Here is a 16884-nt window from a genome sequence, read left to right as displayed (position 1 = left end):
GCCAAGTTCAAACGTCAAAGGATATAACATCTTTGAAAGTTTGCGTTTCAGCAGCGGACAAAGCAATAAACTCAAACTTCTAGTGGTCTGTTTTGAGCAGCAATCAAGGAGCTCTGGGGTCACTGCCTGGTTCCCCCAATTCCTGGTGTTCCTAGGAAGGACCCCCAAAAACACCGAGTTGGGGTGTATGTGGACCAAATCTTAGGGGAAAATAACAAAGCAGAAACCATAGAGGGAGCTCAGCCAGCCGGGTATGAGCTCAACACAAGGTCTGGTTGGGCCTACAACACTGTACAGTTACTGGAGAAACCCAAGAGCAGCCCAGGGATCCCCCCTCCAGAACCCCCTGATAAGCTGAGGCTCCCTGTCTTCCAGCCTGGGAACCCCACCCAGCAGCTCCTCCCGCCTGTCAACCTGAACCACTATGCCACCAAGAAGAGCGTGGCCGAGAGCATGCTGGACGTGGCCCTGTTCCTGTCGAATGCCACACGGCTGAAGGCGGTGCTGGAGCTGGGCCCGTCCGCCTCCTATTACACGACCCTCGTCGCCCTGCTCAGCATCTCCCTGCTCCTGCAGGTGGTCATTGGAATCCTCCTCGTGGTGATCGGTGAGAAACCCCCACCTGGACCCCCCACGAGCATGGGCCCAGGCCATGGGCACAACTTCATGGCTGCCAGAGCCAGCCCCCTGCACCCCATTTCCCACAGCTGAAAAAGGCAGAGCCCTTTGGAGCCTTTGGAGCTCAGTGCCATGGGGATGGCCCTTGTCCAGCAAAGGAAGGCCTCCAGCCTCCCTTACCTGGGGGACTTTCCCCAAATGGGGTGCTGTGGTGCATATGGTGGGCTGTGGGCCCTCTCACCCTTCCTCCGTGCCCCTCTCCCCAGCTCGGCTCAACCTCAATGAGGTGGAGAAACAGTGGCGGCTCAACAGGCTCAATAACGCCGCCACCACCTTGGTCTTCATCACGGTCGTCATCAATGTCTTCATCACGGCCTTCGGGGCACATAAGACGGGGCACCCGGCGGCCAGGACCTCGAGGAATCCTCTCTGAACCTCCAGTTGGGACCTTGGCAGGTGAGATGGGAAGTGAGAGGGGCAAGATTCCAAGGGGGAGGAGAAAAGTGGACAGGGAGGAAGTGAGAGGTGGGAAGGTATTGACAGGTGGCAGAGGTCAGAGGTGAGAGGTCCTTCCTGGCTAGGAGGGGCTCTGGGCTGAGAGGGATCCTGGGGTCCTTGTCACATGTAAAAGTGAGGCTGTAAAAGTGGGGTGAGGGTGTCTCCAACCAACACTCCCCTCCTCAAACCTAGCAGCTCCTGGAGCTCCCGTCAGTGCTCAGACGAGGGTGTCTGCAGCTCCCACGAACAGGAGACCATATTGGGAGTGGCTGGCTCTGGGCCTCGAACTAGGGGAAGGTGGGAGTGTGTCAGTTCTCTACATTCCCTGCTCCTGTCCATGGTCTGTGGAGCAGCAGCGTCAACCAAGTCCCTGGGAAGTTTGCTGGCAACAGAGACTCTTTGGGCCCAGCTGTGCTGGCTAGCAGGGCAGGACGGCCAGGGACAGTCGGGGACAGGGCGTAGGCTCCAAGCCTGGACTGGGGCCAGCCCGCCCTCCTCACAGCCTCTTCTGCCTCCTTACAGGTCCCGAACCTGGATCTGCTCCTGCTTCTTTCCTCCTTGACCTGCCTCGCACACAGGCTGTCCCGGCCTTTGTCTCTCTGTCCTGGCTCCCTCCAGCCTGAGTGAGAGATGAAGGTGCCAGGTCCAGCAAAGCCCACTGGGCCAAGGTTGAGGAACTCGGACAGCGGGGCCACTGGCATGCTGTCCATCCTCTCCTCATGTGCTGGGCCTGCCCTCCTCCCCCCTGGGAAATGGGATCTCCCCATAAAGGTCTCTGCACATCTATCTATGCATCTTCATTTGTGGGGGTTCAGGCATCGTGCTGGTCCCACCATGCTGGTATTCTAGAAAGACCCCCGAAATCAGAAAACTCCAAACCTGGAGAGAAATGGCTTTAAGTTCCTCCCTCACCTCGGGGTCCTGCTAGGGGGCAATCACACTGGGCCCCACATGTCTGGGGCTAATTCCCTTCTGCTCCATCAACAGCAGAGTCGCCCCCGTGATGGTGTATGTCCGCATCTAGTAGGTCCTTTTCCAGACTTTTGTATAAATTTGGGTTTGCTTCCAGACGAGCAGCTACCACAGGCACACAGGAGACAAGCTAACACTACTCTTGTCCAATGTCAGCTAGAACAAGGAAAGGACACTTGCACCAAGAAAGTACCAAGAGGGAAGCCCCAGGGGGGAAAATGACTCAGTCTGTGATTTTATTATTCCTGGTTGGAGCCACATCCAGCAGTGCTGGGTGGTTGGGATGGGGTGGGGGAATGTCATTCCCAGCAGAGTCTGTTTTGTTTGTTTTGGGGCCACACCCAGTGGCGCTCGGATTGCTCCTGGCTCTGTGCTCAGAAATTGCTCTTTTCAGGCTCTGGGGATCATATGGGACACTGGGGATCAAACCTGTCCGTCCTGGGTCAGCCTTGTGCAAGGCAAACGCCCTACCGCTGTGCTATCTCTCTGGCTTCACCCAACCGTTCTGGCCTGACTCTTACCAGCTCCCTCCAGGAGGCCCTCAAACTTTCTCAGCTGGAACCACTAGGAATCATTCCTCTGCCCAGCAACAAAGGCCTGAGCGGTATCCCCTCATCCTTCAAGAAGAGATGAGGGGTCCTTGGCATGCCCCTCAGAGGCCGCACCCCTGGGATGAACCACTCGGCCCACGCCTTGCCCTCCTTGCACAACAAGACACGGAGCCGATCTGTTTTCTAAGAAGATCTATAATTTAACCCACTCGTTCCCCACCTCCAGAAAGTCCCTACACAGGGTTGTGGGGAGACTCATCAGGGGCTCCCCCTTAAGGCAGATGGTGTGGAGGTAACAATATCAAACACAAGGCACTGGAAGGGGGCTGGGGATGGTAGGAGAGATGAGACTGTGGGAGAAGCAGCAGAGGTGGGCTGGGGTGCCTGGGCAGGCAGAGGCCAACTGGGGTGACTAGGCCGACCTGAAGAAGGGGGCCTAGAAAGCAACCTGCGCCCCCAAGCAGGCTGACCAGAAAGCAACACAGCCCTCCCTGCCTTTGCTAAGGCCGAGGCATCTGGGCAGGGACTGCAAGGTGGGGGCCGGTGCTACAGGTTCCAGAAGGAACCAGATTCCCTCCTGTGCCCAACTTCTACTTCGGGAAAAGGCAAAGACCCCCGCCGGGAGGAGCCCTGGACTCTGATCAACGGGATGGAGGCTGTCCAGGGTCCTTGCTGCACCCTTGAAAGCCCATTCCCAGGTCACAGCCCCACACTGATGCCCAGGCCAGGCCTCGAGCATGTTCAGAGCTCGGCAGCAGCAAATTCTTGGCCTCCAAGGCACCTGGGGTTAGTAGTGCAAGATGTGTGTGTGTGTGTGTGTGTGTGTGTGTGTGTGTGTGTGTGTGTGTGACCGTCAGCTGACAGAAAGGGGGGCCTGAGTTACACAGGCTGTTCCCTGAACAGCTTCCCCAGGTCCACACCCTTCCACTTGGGGACGGTACCTCAGGGAGATGCCCTTGGCATCTCCAAACTTACTCTCCACCACACCCACACCCCACCTTTCCTCCTCGAAGTCCAGGGGCTGAGGCTCTGCCACAGGGGGCAAGTGTGAGGAGGGGGCAGGTGCATACCTCAGTGGAATCGTCCCCCACTTCCCTCTCCCCACTGGGCCCCCCTTATCAAAGCGGTGACCCCCCCCTTTCCTCTCTGCTCTACTTCTTCCCCAGGCCCGAGCAGAGGATGGGAAAAGGGACCTCACCCCGGCTTCTCCTTTGGGTTCAAGGCCCACAAGCCATGTGAGGTTCCTGCACCCCTTTCCTGGTCTCCTGGCTGCCTTCCAGGAACACTCAGGCCGGGGTAGGGGGGCCAGGCCGCCTGCAGGGGGTTTACTCGGAGTCGGTGGTCAGTGCTGGTGGTTTCGCAGGAGTACTGGGGGTACACCGACTACAAGGGAAGGAGACGCCCCCACAGGAGTGGGCCTGGGGCACAGAAGCAGGATCCCCCAAAAGCACGCTCCACCCTCTGTCAGTACAGAGTTGGAGCAGGGATAGTTTTGGTTTTCGGTTAAAACTCCAGTCAGACATGTTCCATGGAAGCTTCCGGGCTCCAGTCACTGGTCCCCATGGGCAGCCAGGTGGCTGGTGGAAGGCACCTTTGGGGGGTAAGGGCGGCGTCCCCCTATGGTCACCTCACCACGTGGTCCCTTCGTGGGCTGTGGCGTCCACTCTTCAAGTCTCTGCCACACACAGCACCGGCTCTGTCCCACGCTGCACCCTCACAGGCCGGTGGGGGCAGCTGTGGCAGACTGGGAAAGCACCGAGGCCTCTGGGACCCGGCCCCTTCCCTCAGCTCCTGTCCTCCTTTCCTGGGCTCCTCCAGCAGGAAGTGGGGGCTCAGGAACCACGGCTGGTGTGGCTGCAGGAGGCAGGCGGTCAGTGGAAATGGGCGCACCCCAGGATCATGACCTCTTCCTCTGGTGGCGGTTCCACATGCCTCGCTTAGAATGGAAGTGGTGGAAGAAGTTCCGCAGGGACAGGCGCTCCACTTCCATGCCGGCCTGCAAGATCCTGAGTGGGAAGGACCAGGATGAAGGTGAGAAGTGGGCAGCCCTGGATGGGGACCATGGCCCGAAACAGAGGAGCTCATCCTCTGGGAAGACTACACGAGAGAGGGACACTGGAAGGAGGGGCAGGGAGGGGAGAGGATGACAGTGGGGAGTGGGGTCTGCACTAGCAGGTGGTCCTGTTTCTTCATGTTCACTGTCACAGCTGAGGAGGAGAAATGGCAGCAAATGGTCCCAAGGGGAAGGAGTTTGCCTTGCATGCTGACCTTATGTTGCTCTGAGCCCTGCCAGGAATGATCCCTGAGTGTAGAACCAGGAGTAGGTCCCATGTACCAGTGACTGTGGGCCCCCCTCCCCCCAAAAAAGTAAACATAAAATAAGAAGAAAGAGCAGTTTTGAGGGGTCTGAGGATGACATAGGCTTGTATCTTTTTGATTGAATTTCTCTTTTCAACAAGTAAAACAAAAGGCTGCGTTCCTGGGTCCGATAATACAGAGGGTAGGGCTCTTGCCTTAAACGAAGCTAGACTGGGTTCAATCCCCAGCATCTCATATGGTCCCCTGAGCACTGGCAGGAGTAATTCCTGAGCATAGAGCCAGGAGTCAGCCTTGAGCACCACTGGGTGTGGGTCCCAAACAAATAAACAAAACAAAACAAAGAAGCAAAGCAGCTCAACTTGGGCAGAAGTAATAGTACAGAGGGTAGGGTGCTTACCTTCATGCGGCTGACCCGGGTTCAATCTCTGATATATATATTATATTTTTTTTTAATCTCTAGTATCTTCTATATGGTCCCCCAAGCCCCAGGAGTGATTCCTGAGCTGAGAGCCAGAAATAAGCCCTATCACCGGGTATGGCCCCCAAACAAAACACACACCGAAGCTCAGCTCCATTCACACACACACACACACACACACACACACACACACACACACACACACACACATGCAGCTCAGCTCCATTCCTGGGGGTGGGGTGGGGTTCACTGGCAAAAACACTTGCTGGCATGTATGAAGCCCTGGGTTTGGCACTACCATAAAACACAACAATAACAAAGAAAAGATGCATTTGTTTTTGGCCAAACCCATCAGTGCTCAGAGCTTATTCCTGGTGAGCTCAGGGGGCCACCTGGGATACTGGGTTGGCTATGTGCAAGGCAGGCAGCCTACTCACTGTATTATCTCGCCAGCCTAAATTTAAGCTGGATTCTTTTTGTTGTTGTTGTTGTTGTTGTTGTTTTTGGGTCACACCTGGCGGTGCTCAGGGTTACTCCTGGCTGTCTGCTCAGAAATAGCTCCTGGCAGGCACGGGGGACCATATGGGACACCGGGATTCGAACCAACCACCTTTGGTCCTGGATCGACTGCTTGCAAAGCAAACACCGCTGTGCTATCTCTCCGGGCCCTAAGCTGGATTCTTAAAATTAAAAAAAAAAAAAAACTGGAAATGTTCAGAATAGTCTGACAGATAGATGAACAGAGTGCCTGTGTCTTGGGTGCAGCCCGAGGAGTTCCTGAGTGTCCAATGGGCATTCACCCCCAGGCAGCTTGTTTTGTGATCCTCAGACATGGCTGGACGGTTAAGAACTAGTCCAGGTGCTTGTCTTACACTTCTGACTCTGGCACCAGAGCCCTGCCAGAAGTAATCTTGGGATGGCCCCAAAGCCCAAACCAAAATGATAACAAAACAAAAAAAAAGATGTAACAGGGATTTATCTCTTCCAGCCAGGCCCCACGATGGAGGTGCATTTACCCCTTGAGGGTCCCTTTGGCTCCTGCTTTGTGAGAGTTGAGACATCTAACAAATCCCTCCTTTGCAGCATAGCCTCTTTTCTTGGGGTGAGGGGTGGAGGACACCCAGCGGTGCTTAGAGGCTACTTCTGGCTCTGCACGCAGAAATTGTACCACTGGGAGTTCTTGGGGGACCATATTGAACCCCACATGCAAGGCTCGTGCATGCGCCCTATCTGCTGTACTATTGTTCCAGCTCATTTTCTTTCAGTACTATATTCTCTTTCTTCCCTCTTGGGAAAAACAAAACCAGACCCTAGTTTGTGGGTCTGGTCTGATCTGGTCTGCAGAATCAGGGCCTGACCCAGCCAGAAAGGCAAACATACTACCCCACCCCAAACCTCAGCTCCAATCCCAGGCCCAGTTTTTAACTTCTGACTTTCACTAGCTGAGAGATTTGGGCTCATTAAGTTCTCTTCTTCTTTTGTTTTGGTTTTAGTTTTGGGCCACACTCGGCGGTGCTCAAGGGTCAATCCTGGCTCTGTGCTCAGAAATCGCTCCTGGAAGGCTCAGGGGACCATATGAGATACTGGGATTGAACCCAGGTTGGTAGCGTGCAAGGCAAATACTACCACTGTGCTATGTCTCTGGTCCCATGAACCTCGACACACATTTTCTGAACCCAGACACATTTGGGGCCCCGAAGTCTTGGCAAACAGGGCATGACATGCTCATGGTCTGACCTGAGACCTACCTATCCAGCAGCTCCCAGTCTTCCCCACCCCACCGGTCCCGGAACTCCTTGGTGTTCATGCCCCCAATCCGGTCCAGGTCCGACTTGTAGATGCCAAGCAGTCCGAAGCCGTTCACCTCCCAGTAGCCTGTGGGCATACAAGAAGGTCCAAGTGAGGGGCCAGCCGGGAGCAGAGACGAAGATGCCCAGGCTGCATTCCTAGAGGCTTTCCTGAGAGACAGTGGGTGGGGGCTGAGGCTGACAGGGTCCACAGTGGGCAGCCACTGCAGTAAGCAACTGGGGAGTGAGTGCTGGGCACGGTTGGCAGGAGCCTTCTTGGGCAGTGTCCATATGGGCAGGAGGAAAGGAGCATCGCCAGTGTAGACACAGCTATTTTCAGCACTTGGAGCTTAGGACCCAGCCCTGTTTTGATCCTTCCTGGATCCAAGAGATATAAGCAAAGAGTCCAGAAAGTCACTTTCTGGGGGACCAGCAAAAAAGACAGGACTCACCCTCGGGCCATTTGGGGGTGGCCCCGCAATGCAGCCTCATCACCATAGGCGCAAAGGCCATCTTGCCCTCCACACAGTGCTTGCGGATGGTGTCGATGACCCCGGCTGGGAAGTGGATGTGCAGGTCGCACAGGAAGATGATGCTGTGGGGGTCCTGGGGACAGAGCGAAGGGTTAGCAGGCCCTGCAGATGGGGGCTGGCACCCAGGCCACTCTCCTGGACCACTCTCGGCCCCTCCAGTTTGAAAGACTGGCGTGAACTTTCCACAGAACAAACTCTGGGGCAGATTCCCACCATCCCGGGCAATGGGCCTGGACTTCCAGGTTGGGGTTTTGGCTATGGCTTCGCTTTTATTTTCTGGTAGTGCTCAAGGGCTATTCCCAGCTCGAAGCAGGAGTGATCCCTGGCAGTGCTTGCCTATGGTGTAGAAGATTTAACAGAGGTCAGTGGCATGCAAAACAAGTGCCTTACCCCCTGTCCTATCACAGTTCTTAGGGTCAGAGAATGAATTCTGGCCCCTTCCCCACCTTTGTTTATTTGGGAGCCAACCTAGAAGAACTTCGGGGCAATTCCCAGAAGTGTTCGGGGAACATGTAGTGTTAGAGACTCATCCCAGGGTTCCTGAATGCAAAGTAGACACTCCAGGCCCAGGATGGTCTTCCCAGTCCCTTTCCCCCACTCTTTACAGACTCTGGGGACACTATGAGCCCCACATAACAGCTGCCCTAAACCGTCCTTTACAGCAGCTACAAGGGCCCACACAGCTTAATCACCTTCACCAGGTCTATGCCAGCCTGAAGTCCAGCCGAGCGCTCAAAGTTTCCACTTAGTTTCAGGTACTGGTAGCTGTGGGGAGAGGAGAGGGCTGAGTACTGTTGCTTGAGTATTAGAGTAAGGCTAGAATACTAGAGTACTAGACAAGCAGAGTACTGCTTTGCTAGAGGATTGACAACTAGAGTCCTGTCTACTAGAGTATTGGACCACTAGAGGCCTACCCTACTCGAGTAGCAGACACTTGTGTCTTTGCGTAGTAGAGGGGGCAGGGGTGTGTGCCCCTGGGGTGGGATAAGAAACAGTGAGTTCTGAGCAAAGGGCCAAAGGCCACAAGTCAGCAAGGCTGTAGGGTTGTGGGGAGAGGGACCTGGGCTCTATCCTCATCTCCCCAGGCCTGGAACTCGAGGAAGGGGGTGTCCAGGCAGTGCCCTGGCCAGGCCACCTCTCACCTCCGCAGCTTGGACCTCTTCAGGGCAGCCTCGACGTCCATGTCCTCGCTGCTGTAGTCGGTGATGATGACGTTGAAGTGCGGGTCCCCAGTGGTCTGGAAGAGCTTTTCCATGTCTCTGATGAACTGCTGTACCCACCGGGCCTGGCTCTTCACTGTCCCACGAGGCAGCAGGGAGAGCAATAGGAGAAGAGCAAAGATTGGAGGGAGTCTCATTCCCAGGGCATATACCAGTCCAGGGCCCCTTCTGACCACGGCATCCAGGGCACCGGAATCACAGCAACAGTGCAGAGACAGAAAGCAGAGGGGGGCTCGCCAGTTCAAGGAGACTTCACTTCCTGTCCCCCCAACTACCTCCCTGTAGGTGGGGAGACCTTGGGCTGGGGTTCATCACCGGGTTCTCAGGAGATCTCCCCATGCGCCATACTCACTCTTTGATACTGGCAATGCCAGTATCTGGCATCAACACATTCCTGTACATCCCACTAGGGGTGATTCTATTCTATGCCATGCCCCCCCCCCCTCTCTCTCTCTCTCTCTCTCTCTCTCTCTTCTATGTCATGCCTCTCTGTTTCTTCAGTCTGGCATGCCTTCTCTTTCTCTCTCTCTCTCACTTTATACTATTTGGGAGACACATACTGGTGGTACTCAGGGCTTACTCCTTACTCTATACCCAGCGATCTCTCCCAGTGCTTAAGAGACCCTACATGCTACCAGGGATTGAACCAGGTCAGACACATGCAAGGCAAGTGCCTGAACCCCTGAGCTCTCTCAGGGCTCCAGTTCCTCTTTCTCATCACAACACCCAGCTAAACTACTCTCTTAGGGACCTCCTCCCCCATCTTTAGGTCAGCCATGATGTCCACAATAACAACCCAACTGACTCCCACCCGGCCCAGGGAAGCACTTCCTCCTGCTGCTTGTCACCTCCAGGAGACTGAGCCCCCGTCCACCGCCAGGAGACTTAGTTTCTCCACCCGCCACGGCCTCTCCTGGTTTCCTGTGAGAGCCCACCCAAGACGAGAGACTCTCAGGATTCTTATGGGCTCCCTCCTCTGCTCCCAGGGCCTAGCTGGACTGGAGGCTTACCAGGCACAATGAAGTGGACTGTGGCCCGGTGGTTCCAGAAGAAGCCTTGTGGCCAGCAGAGCTTGGGCTCAGTGTTCCGGATATTCAGGACGCGCCTCTGGTGAGGGCCCCACACCAGGCCCTGCAGGTTCCGGACCTCCACCTCTTCCCTGCCAGCGGACTCGAAGCCCTGCCAGCCTCGCGTGTACACGTACTCGGAGAGCCGCACCACCCTCTGGCCTTGGTCCAGCAGTTCCAGCTCCAGGAGATAGCGGCCCCCTCGGAGCTGGTCCTGATGCTTCTCCACGTTCACGATTCGCTGGAGCTGGTACCTCCTAGAGCAGAGCGGAGGCTTGAGGGGTTCCTTCCCACAGTGTGGGGAGCACGGCGTAGTGCCAACCTGCAAGGCCAGTTAGTCTAGAACTCCTGGTTCTAGCTCTGACACTGACTAAGAAGGTTTATCGTTTTCATCTTTTTGTCTTGTTTTGTTTTGGGGTCACACCTGGTGGCACTCAGGGGTTACTCCTGGCTCTGCACTCAGAAATGGCTCCTGGCAGGCTCAGGAGTCGTACGGGATGCCGGGAATCAAACCAGGTTCTGTCCTGGGTTGGCCGCATGCAAGGCAAACACTCTACCGCTGTGCTATCTCTCCAGCCCCTCATCTTTATTTTTATTAGCTTATGGGCCACACGAAGTGATACGCAGGGCTCCTCCTGGCTCTATACTCGGGCATTATTCTTGATGGTAATCAGGAGACCATACACAATGCCAGGGATTGAACCCAGGTCAACCGTGTACAAGATAAATACCCTACTCATTGTGTTATCGTTCCTTCCTTAAAAATGCACCCAGGGGGCCGGAGAGATAGCACAGTGGTAGGGCATTTGCTTTGCAAGCAGCTGATTCAGGACAGATGGTGGTTCGAATCCCAGCATCCCATATGGTCCTCTGTGCCTGCCACAGAGCTATTTCTGAGCACAGAGTCAGGAGTAACTCCTGAGCAAGGCTGGGTGGGACCTAAAAAACAAACAAACAAACAAAGCACCCATTGGAACTGGAGAGAGAGTATAGGGAGCAGGCACTTCTTTTGCATGTAGCCAACCTTGCGTGATCCCCAGCAAGCCACATGGACCCCTGAGCATTACCAGGAATGGTTTCTGAATTCAGAGATAGGAGTAAGCCCTGAGCACTACAGGATGTGGACTCCTCAAAAATAAACAAGTAGGAGGGCCGGAGAGATAGAGATAGCACAGCCGTGGAACATTTGTCGTGGAATATGGGCCAACCCGGGAGGGACTCGGTTCTAGTCCCAGCACCCAGATGGTCCCCCACCCTGCCAGGGGTGATTTCTGAATGCAGAGCCAGGAGTAACCACTAAGCACTGCTGGGTATGGCCCAACAACCCACCAATCAATTAATCAATCAATCAATCAAGTTTTAAAAACAAAAGTAGGGGCCAGAGTGATAGCACAGTGGTAGGGCATTTGCCTTGCATGTGGCTGTCCCAGGATGGACCTGGGTTTGAACCCTGGCATCCCATATGGTCCCCCAATCCAGGAGCAATTTCTGAGCGCATAGCCAGGAGTAACCTCTGAGCATCACTGAGTGACCCAAAAAAAACAAAGTAAAATAAAATAAAACAAACAAGTTCCAAGAGTGATTTCTTTCTTTTTGTTGTTGTTGTTGTTTTGGTTTTTGGGTCACACCTAGCAGTGCTCAGGGGTTACTCCTGGCTATATGCTCAGAATTTGCTCCTGGCAGGCTCGGAGGACCATATGGGATACCTCTGCATGCAAGGCAAACGCTTTACCTCCATGCTATCTCTCCAGCCCCACCAAGAGCGATTTCTGAGTGCAGAGCCAGGAGTAACCCGAGTGCAGTCTGGTGTGACCCCAAACCAAAAAACAAACAAACAAATAAAAGAAAAAGAAAAGCAAAAGAATTTGCCTGCATCTTGGCCCTAGCACCCATCTCAGTAATCTTTTCCAGCCTCATTTGGGTCCCTATAAAGGGACCCTGTCTCCCAGACCTTCCCAGCACTCCACATGTCTGGAGCTCAGAAGCTTGCTTGATGGGGAGAAATAAGGACCAGGAATATCTGATTGTCCATGCCGGGAACCTGCCCCAGACCCCGGCCCCAGCCCCAGGAAAGCCCTTTACCTTACCCCCGGCTCTTCTGGTTGAGTTTCTTCAAGAAGACCCGGGCGACCTCCAGAGCTTCCTGTTCCGGAAGCAGCAAGTTGCCAGATGTGTTGCAGTGCAAATCAATCCAGTCGGTGCGCAGGGCCTGCAGGTCCAGGTTCTGGGCACTAAAGGTCTGGTCCCAGTTCACCACCGGGTCAAACATGGGCACATATTCAAACACCTCACTCACGTCCTCCTCTTCTTCGTCTTCCTCCCCCTCTTCCTCTCCTTCCTCTTGTCCTTCCTGGCCTGCAGCCACCACCACCTCTTCGTCCCCATTCCAGTCCCTCCCGGGGACAGGAGGCTCCATCCTGTCCCCCCTTCTCTGCTGTGCGATGTATGACTCCACTTGACTCAGCCACTGGGACTGCTCCAGCATCTTCTTGGGGTTCAGCCCAGTGGGCCTGGGGATCTTCCTAGAAGGCTGCCTCCCTGTCAGGTGTGCCGGGGACCCCCGGCCAGCATGAGGTGGACTGGGGCTGGGCTCAGGGCTGAGTATTCTCTGCTTCTCAGTCTGCTGCCCTGGAGGTTTGCTGGTCTGCACCAGGAAGGATGTTGTGGAATTGTGCTTGGAAAAAGGAGGTGATGGACTGTCCCGGGGTTGAGCCAGAAGTTTCCGCAGACTTCGGAGGCGATAGTCAGTGACATCCTGCCCGGGAGTGGAGGGAGACACTTGTTTTTCTTCTGGCATCTGGGAATTTTGGGCTTCGGAGGCTGGGGTCTCCTCTGCTGTGTCTCCATACTGGGATTGTTCTAGAAGGATGCTTTCAAAACCTGTGAGGGGGCCAGAGAGATAGCAGATAGAGACATAGAACAGGGCATTTGCTTTGCATGCAGCTGACCTAGGTTTGATCCCCAATATCCCATATAGTTCCCTGAGCCTGCCAGGAGTACAGATTTCTGAGTGCAGAGCCAGGAGTAACCCCTGAGTGCTGCTGGGTGTGGTCCGAAAACCAAATAGACAAAATAAACCTGCTGTGAATAACCATCTGTCATGTCAGCCTTTCTCCAACAAGACGTGCAGTGAGTGTATAAGGGTGTGTAGACATGCACCAGTGGTCCTGTGAGAACCAATGACACACGGACTTTGGGAAACAATGGAATTCCCGAGTCTGGACTGAGTGACTCACTAACTGCCCTTCCTCCATCTGCGTAATGGGAAGAAGAAGGTGCGGCTGTGAGGGAGGGATCAAAGGTGGAGGTGCCGATGACAGTACAGCAGGTAGAGCATTGGCCTTGTACAGGGCCAACCTGGTTTGACCCCCAGCATCCCATGTGGTTCTCAGAACCTGCCAGGAGTAATTTCTAAGAGCAGAGCCAGGAGTTACCCCTGACCGCAGCCAGGTGTGCCCCCTCCCCCAAGAAAGCCCTTTTCCAGGGCTGGAGCAGCAGTACAGTGGAGAAGGCATTTGCCTGGCATATGACTGATCTGGAGTTTGTTTTTTGGTTGGTTGGTTGGTTGGTTTGGGGGCCACAACCGGCAGTGCTCAGGGGTTACTCCTGGCTCTGTGCTCAGAAATTGCTCCTGGCTGGCTCAGGGGACCATATGGGATACCAGGGATTGAACCTGGGTTGTCTGCATGCAGGGCAAATGCCCTCCCACTGTGCTATCACTCTGGCTCCCAAGCTAGGTTTGATTCCCAGCACTGCATTTGGTCCTCAGGAATGATCACTGAGCACAGAGCCAGGAGTAAGCACTGAGCACCACCGGGTATGGCCAAAAATAAAAGGTCATTTTTCCTCCAGGTGCCTTGAGATGCCAAGAATACAGGCCCCTGGGGCCGGAGAGATAGCATGGAAGTAAGGCGTTTGCCTTGCATGCAAAAGGACAGTGGTTTGAATCCCAGCATCCCATATGGTCCCCCGAGCCTGCCAGGAGTGATTTCTGAGCGTAGAGCCAAGAGTAACTCCTGAGTGCTGCCAGGTGCGACTCAAAAACCAGAAAGAAAAAAAAAAGAATGCAGGCCCCTGCTCTGGGGGTGTGTGGGCAAGGTTGGTTTGGAGTTTAAGCTTCTAGAGGCAGGACCCCAGGCTAGCACAGTTTGGGGTTCCCCTTCTGATAAGTTCCCTCCGCAAAGGGTCGCTCTGTACCTGGCTGCTCTGGCTCCTGCTTCTCAGGCTGGTCAATCTTGATGTATTCCTGAAAGCTGAACCTGCAGGCAAGAGGTCGGAGGTCAGCAGGGATGTCAGAGGTCAGCAGGGAGGTCGGAGGTCAGCAGGCACCCTGGATCCCACAGGCAAAAGCCTCTAGCCATCACCAGGATCCCTGCAAGGACCTGAGGCCATGAAGACCAGAGCCAGGGTCCGGAGAGATAGCACAGCGGCGTTTGCCTTGCAAGCAGCTGATCCAGGACCAAAGGTGGTTGGTTCGAATCCCTGTGTCCCATATGGTCCCCTGTGCCTGCCAAGAGCTATTTCTGAGCAGACAGCCAGGAGTAACCCCTGAGCAACACCGGGTGTGCCCCCCCCCAAAAAAAAAAACCAAAAAAAAAAAGACCAGAGCCAGGACCGGGAGTGGAAGGAGAAGGCCGGGTGAGCATGAGAGCAAATGCACATGGACGGCGTGTGACTATGGGCGAGTGTGCTCGAGCGTTAGGGTGTGAGTGTTGAAAGGTGTGTGGGGGTGTGTAAGGGTTTGTCTGAGTGTGTGGTGCTGTTCGAATACGTCTGTGAATATATGTGTGAAAGTGATTGTGCGTATGATGGCGAATGTGGATACATGTGTCAGCATGTAAATGAACTTGAATTCATAGGAGAGGGGCCACAGAGATAGCACAGCGGCGTTTGCCTTGCAAGCAGCCAATCCAGGACCTAAGGTGGTTGGTTCGAATCTTGGCGTCCCATATGGTCCCCATGCCCTCCAGGAGCTATTTCTGAACAGACAGCCAGGAGTAACCCCTGGTGTGGCCCAAAAACCAAAGAAAAAAGCATAGGAGAGTGTGAGAGAGAGAAAATCCAGGCAGAGCAGACCCTTCCTTCTGGCTCAGAGTGCCAGACGCTGCTCACCTGTCATGGTAGTAGGCGTTTTCCTGGTAGAAACACTTGTTCTGGGTCTCCATGTGCGTCAGGCGGGTGTAGTCATTGGGATAGACGAAGGACAGATGGACCTGGAGGCCGAGACAACAGGTGGAGAACAGAATGGTCTCGGGAAGCAGCCAACCAAGCCCCGAGGAAGGCTGGCCGGGATCAGAGGCCACATTGGCCCTGGAGACCCGCCCTAGGCCGGGAGAATGAGGTGGTGGGCTCTGAAAGAAGGGCTGGTGTGTGCAGATCAGAGCTTTTTAGCTTGGCCCAGGACCTATGGGTGGTAGCAGAGTCAGCCACAGCTTCTCATCTCCTGCCTCAGCTCATTGCCCCCAGCTGAGCCTGCTCCATTCCCTCCTTTTTTCACTTTTTGTTTTGTTTTGGCTTTGGCTTTGGGGTCACACCCAGCAGTGCTCAGGGCTTATTCCTGGCTCTGCTCTCAAAATTCACTCCTGGTAGGCTCAGAGGACCATATAGGATGCTGGGGATTGAACCACTGTCCATCCTGAATCAGCTACATACAAGGCAAATGTCTTACTTCTGCACTATCTCTCTGGCGCTCCATTTCCTCCTTCAGTATCTTTCCTTTCCTTTCCTTTTCATTGTCCTTTCCTCTTCTCATTTCTTCTCTGTTTTGGTTCTAGGGTTTACCTGGTGGTATGTAGGGATTGCTCCTACTTCTGTGCTCAGGGGGCCGTGCAGTGCTAGGGATGGAGCCTGGGCCCCCGGCATGCCAAGCCTGTGCTCCAGCCCATTGCTCTCTCCCCATCTCTCTGTCTCTGTCCCTCTCTCTTATCCCTCCCCCTTCTAATCCTTCCATCTCCATCCAGACGTCCTCCTTCCACACGGTCTATCCTGCATGTTCCCACATCCCAGTCTTTTTTGTTTTTGTTTTGTTTTGGTTTGGTTTGGTTTTTGGGCCACACCCGGTGATGCTCAGGGGTTACTCCTGGCAGGCACGGGGGACCATATGGGACACCGGGATTCGACCCAACCACCTTTGGTCCTGGATCGGCAGCTTGCAAGGCAAACGCCACTGTGCTATCTCTCTGGGCCCAACATCCCAGTCTTCTGATTTACAGTGGTGCCTGCTGCTGTGGAGGTGCAAGGGGCGTCCTGACCACTCGTCCCCCACTCCCCACCCTCCTGGAATCCCCTTGATCTGGGCCTACGGGGTCCATTCTGTATTGCCTCCAAGGTGATCGGCCCTCTATCATGAAACTCCCCTACAAACTAGATTAGCCCCATGTACTAAACACTGGGGATGCCCAACTGAGCCTGACAGGAGTGGGAGCCTCAGGAGTGCACTGCCCCTTGTCCCTGGGCCAGGCTGGAGTGTGAGGGCTTCCTAAGGAAACACCCACTGCCTTAGGCTGTGTCTGGGTGGGCTGAGTTGGGAGCAACATGGAAGGTCTGTCTCCTAGTCCAGGGACTCAGAGAGGCCGCCTCCACTGAGTACGAGGCACAGGAAAGAGGGACCACCCAGCCTCCTCAGCCCCATCCCAGCCACAGGCAGGGGCCCCATGGCCCCCTCAGCATTCCTGCCCCCCACTGCCCAGTCTGGACTTACAAAGCGAAGTCCCTGATAGCGCTGCAGCGGGATCCCGTCCACCAGGTAGCTGGGCTTATAGGGACAGTCAGGCAGGACATGGCGGAGATGAGACTTGGGGATCAGAGGCACTGAGGACAATAAGGGGGGAAGAATGAGGAGGAGTGTGGGAGCTCCAAACTGAGTTGACTTAGAGTGACAAAGGGAAGTGCCAAGGGTTGG

The 16884-nt window shown here is 54.9% G+C and overlaps 2 protein-coding genes across 2 annotated transcripts in view; one reads left to right on the top strand and one right to left on the bottom strand.

Annotated features, from left to right (window-relative positions):
- Nucleotides 1-396: 396 nt before the first annotated feature.
- Nucleotides 397-1056, top strand: NINJ2 (ninjurin 2). The gene is made up of 2 exons (XM_049783239.1): nt 397-607; nt 885-1056. Exons 1-2 carry the CDS (start codon nt 454-456, stop codon nt 1049-1051), a joined length of 321 nt encoding a protein of 106 aa, XP_049639196.1. The 5' UTR covers nt 397-453; the 3' UTR covers nt 1052-1056.
- Nucleotides 1057-4383: 3327 nt separating this feature from the next.
- Nucleotides 4384-16884, bottom strand: part of B4GALNT3 (beta-1,4-N-acetyl-galactosaminyltransferase 3) — a 129358-nt gene continuing 116857 nt past the window's right edge. The window contains exons 11-20 of the mRNA XM_049783204.1: nt 16684-16793; nt 15096-15196; nt 14181-14242; nt 12071-12863; nt 9927-10240; nt 8839-8992; nt 8389-8461; nt 7616-7769; nt 7125-7251; nt 4384-4645 (exon numbers count right to left, since the gene is read on the bottom strand). Coding sequence (XP_049639161.1) covers nt 4537-4645; nt 7125-7251; nt 7616-7769; nt 8389-8461; nt 8839-8992; nt 9927-10240; nt 12071-12863; nt 14181-14242; nt 15096-15196; nt 16684-16793 — 1997 coding nt within the window. The 3' untranslated portion in view covers nt 4384-4536. The remainder of the gene's footprint in view (nt 4646-7124; nt 7252-7615; nt 7770-8388; nt 8462-8838; nt 8993-9926; nt 10241-12070; nt 12864-14180; nt 14243-15095; nt 15197-16683; nt 16794-16884) is intronic.

This window comes from Suncus etruscus, chromosome 11 (assembly GCF_024139225.1).
Source record: "Suncus etruscus isolate mSunEtr1 chromosome 11, mSunEtr1.pri.cur, whole genome shotgun sequence".
Classification (NCBI taxonomy): Eukaryota; Metazoa; Chordata; class Mammalia; order Eulipotyphla; family Soricidae; genus Suncus; species Suncus etruscus.
This window is presented reverse-complemented; position numbering and strand designations above follow the sequence as displayed.

What these genes read in the sequence shown, in the direction of transcription:
- NINJ2 (XM_049783239.1), top strand. Translation starts at nt 454, where the DNA reads ATGCTGGACGTGGCCCTGTTCCTGTCGAATGCCACACGGCTGAAGGCG. An exon ending in AATCCTCCTCGTGGTGATCG is followed by an intron (nt 608 to 884) that starts GTGAGAAACCCC and finishes CCCTCTCCCCAG; the next exon opens with CTCGGCTCAACCTCAATGAG.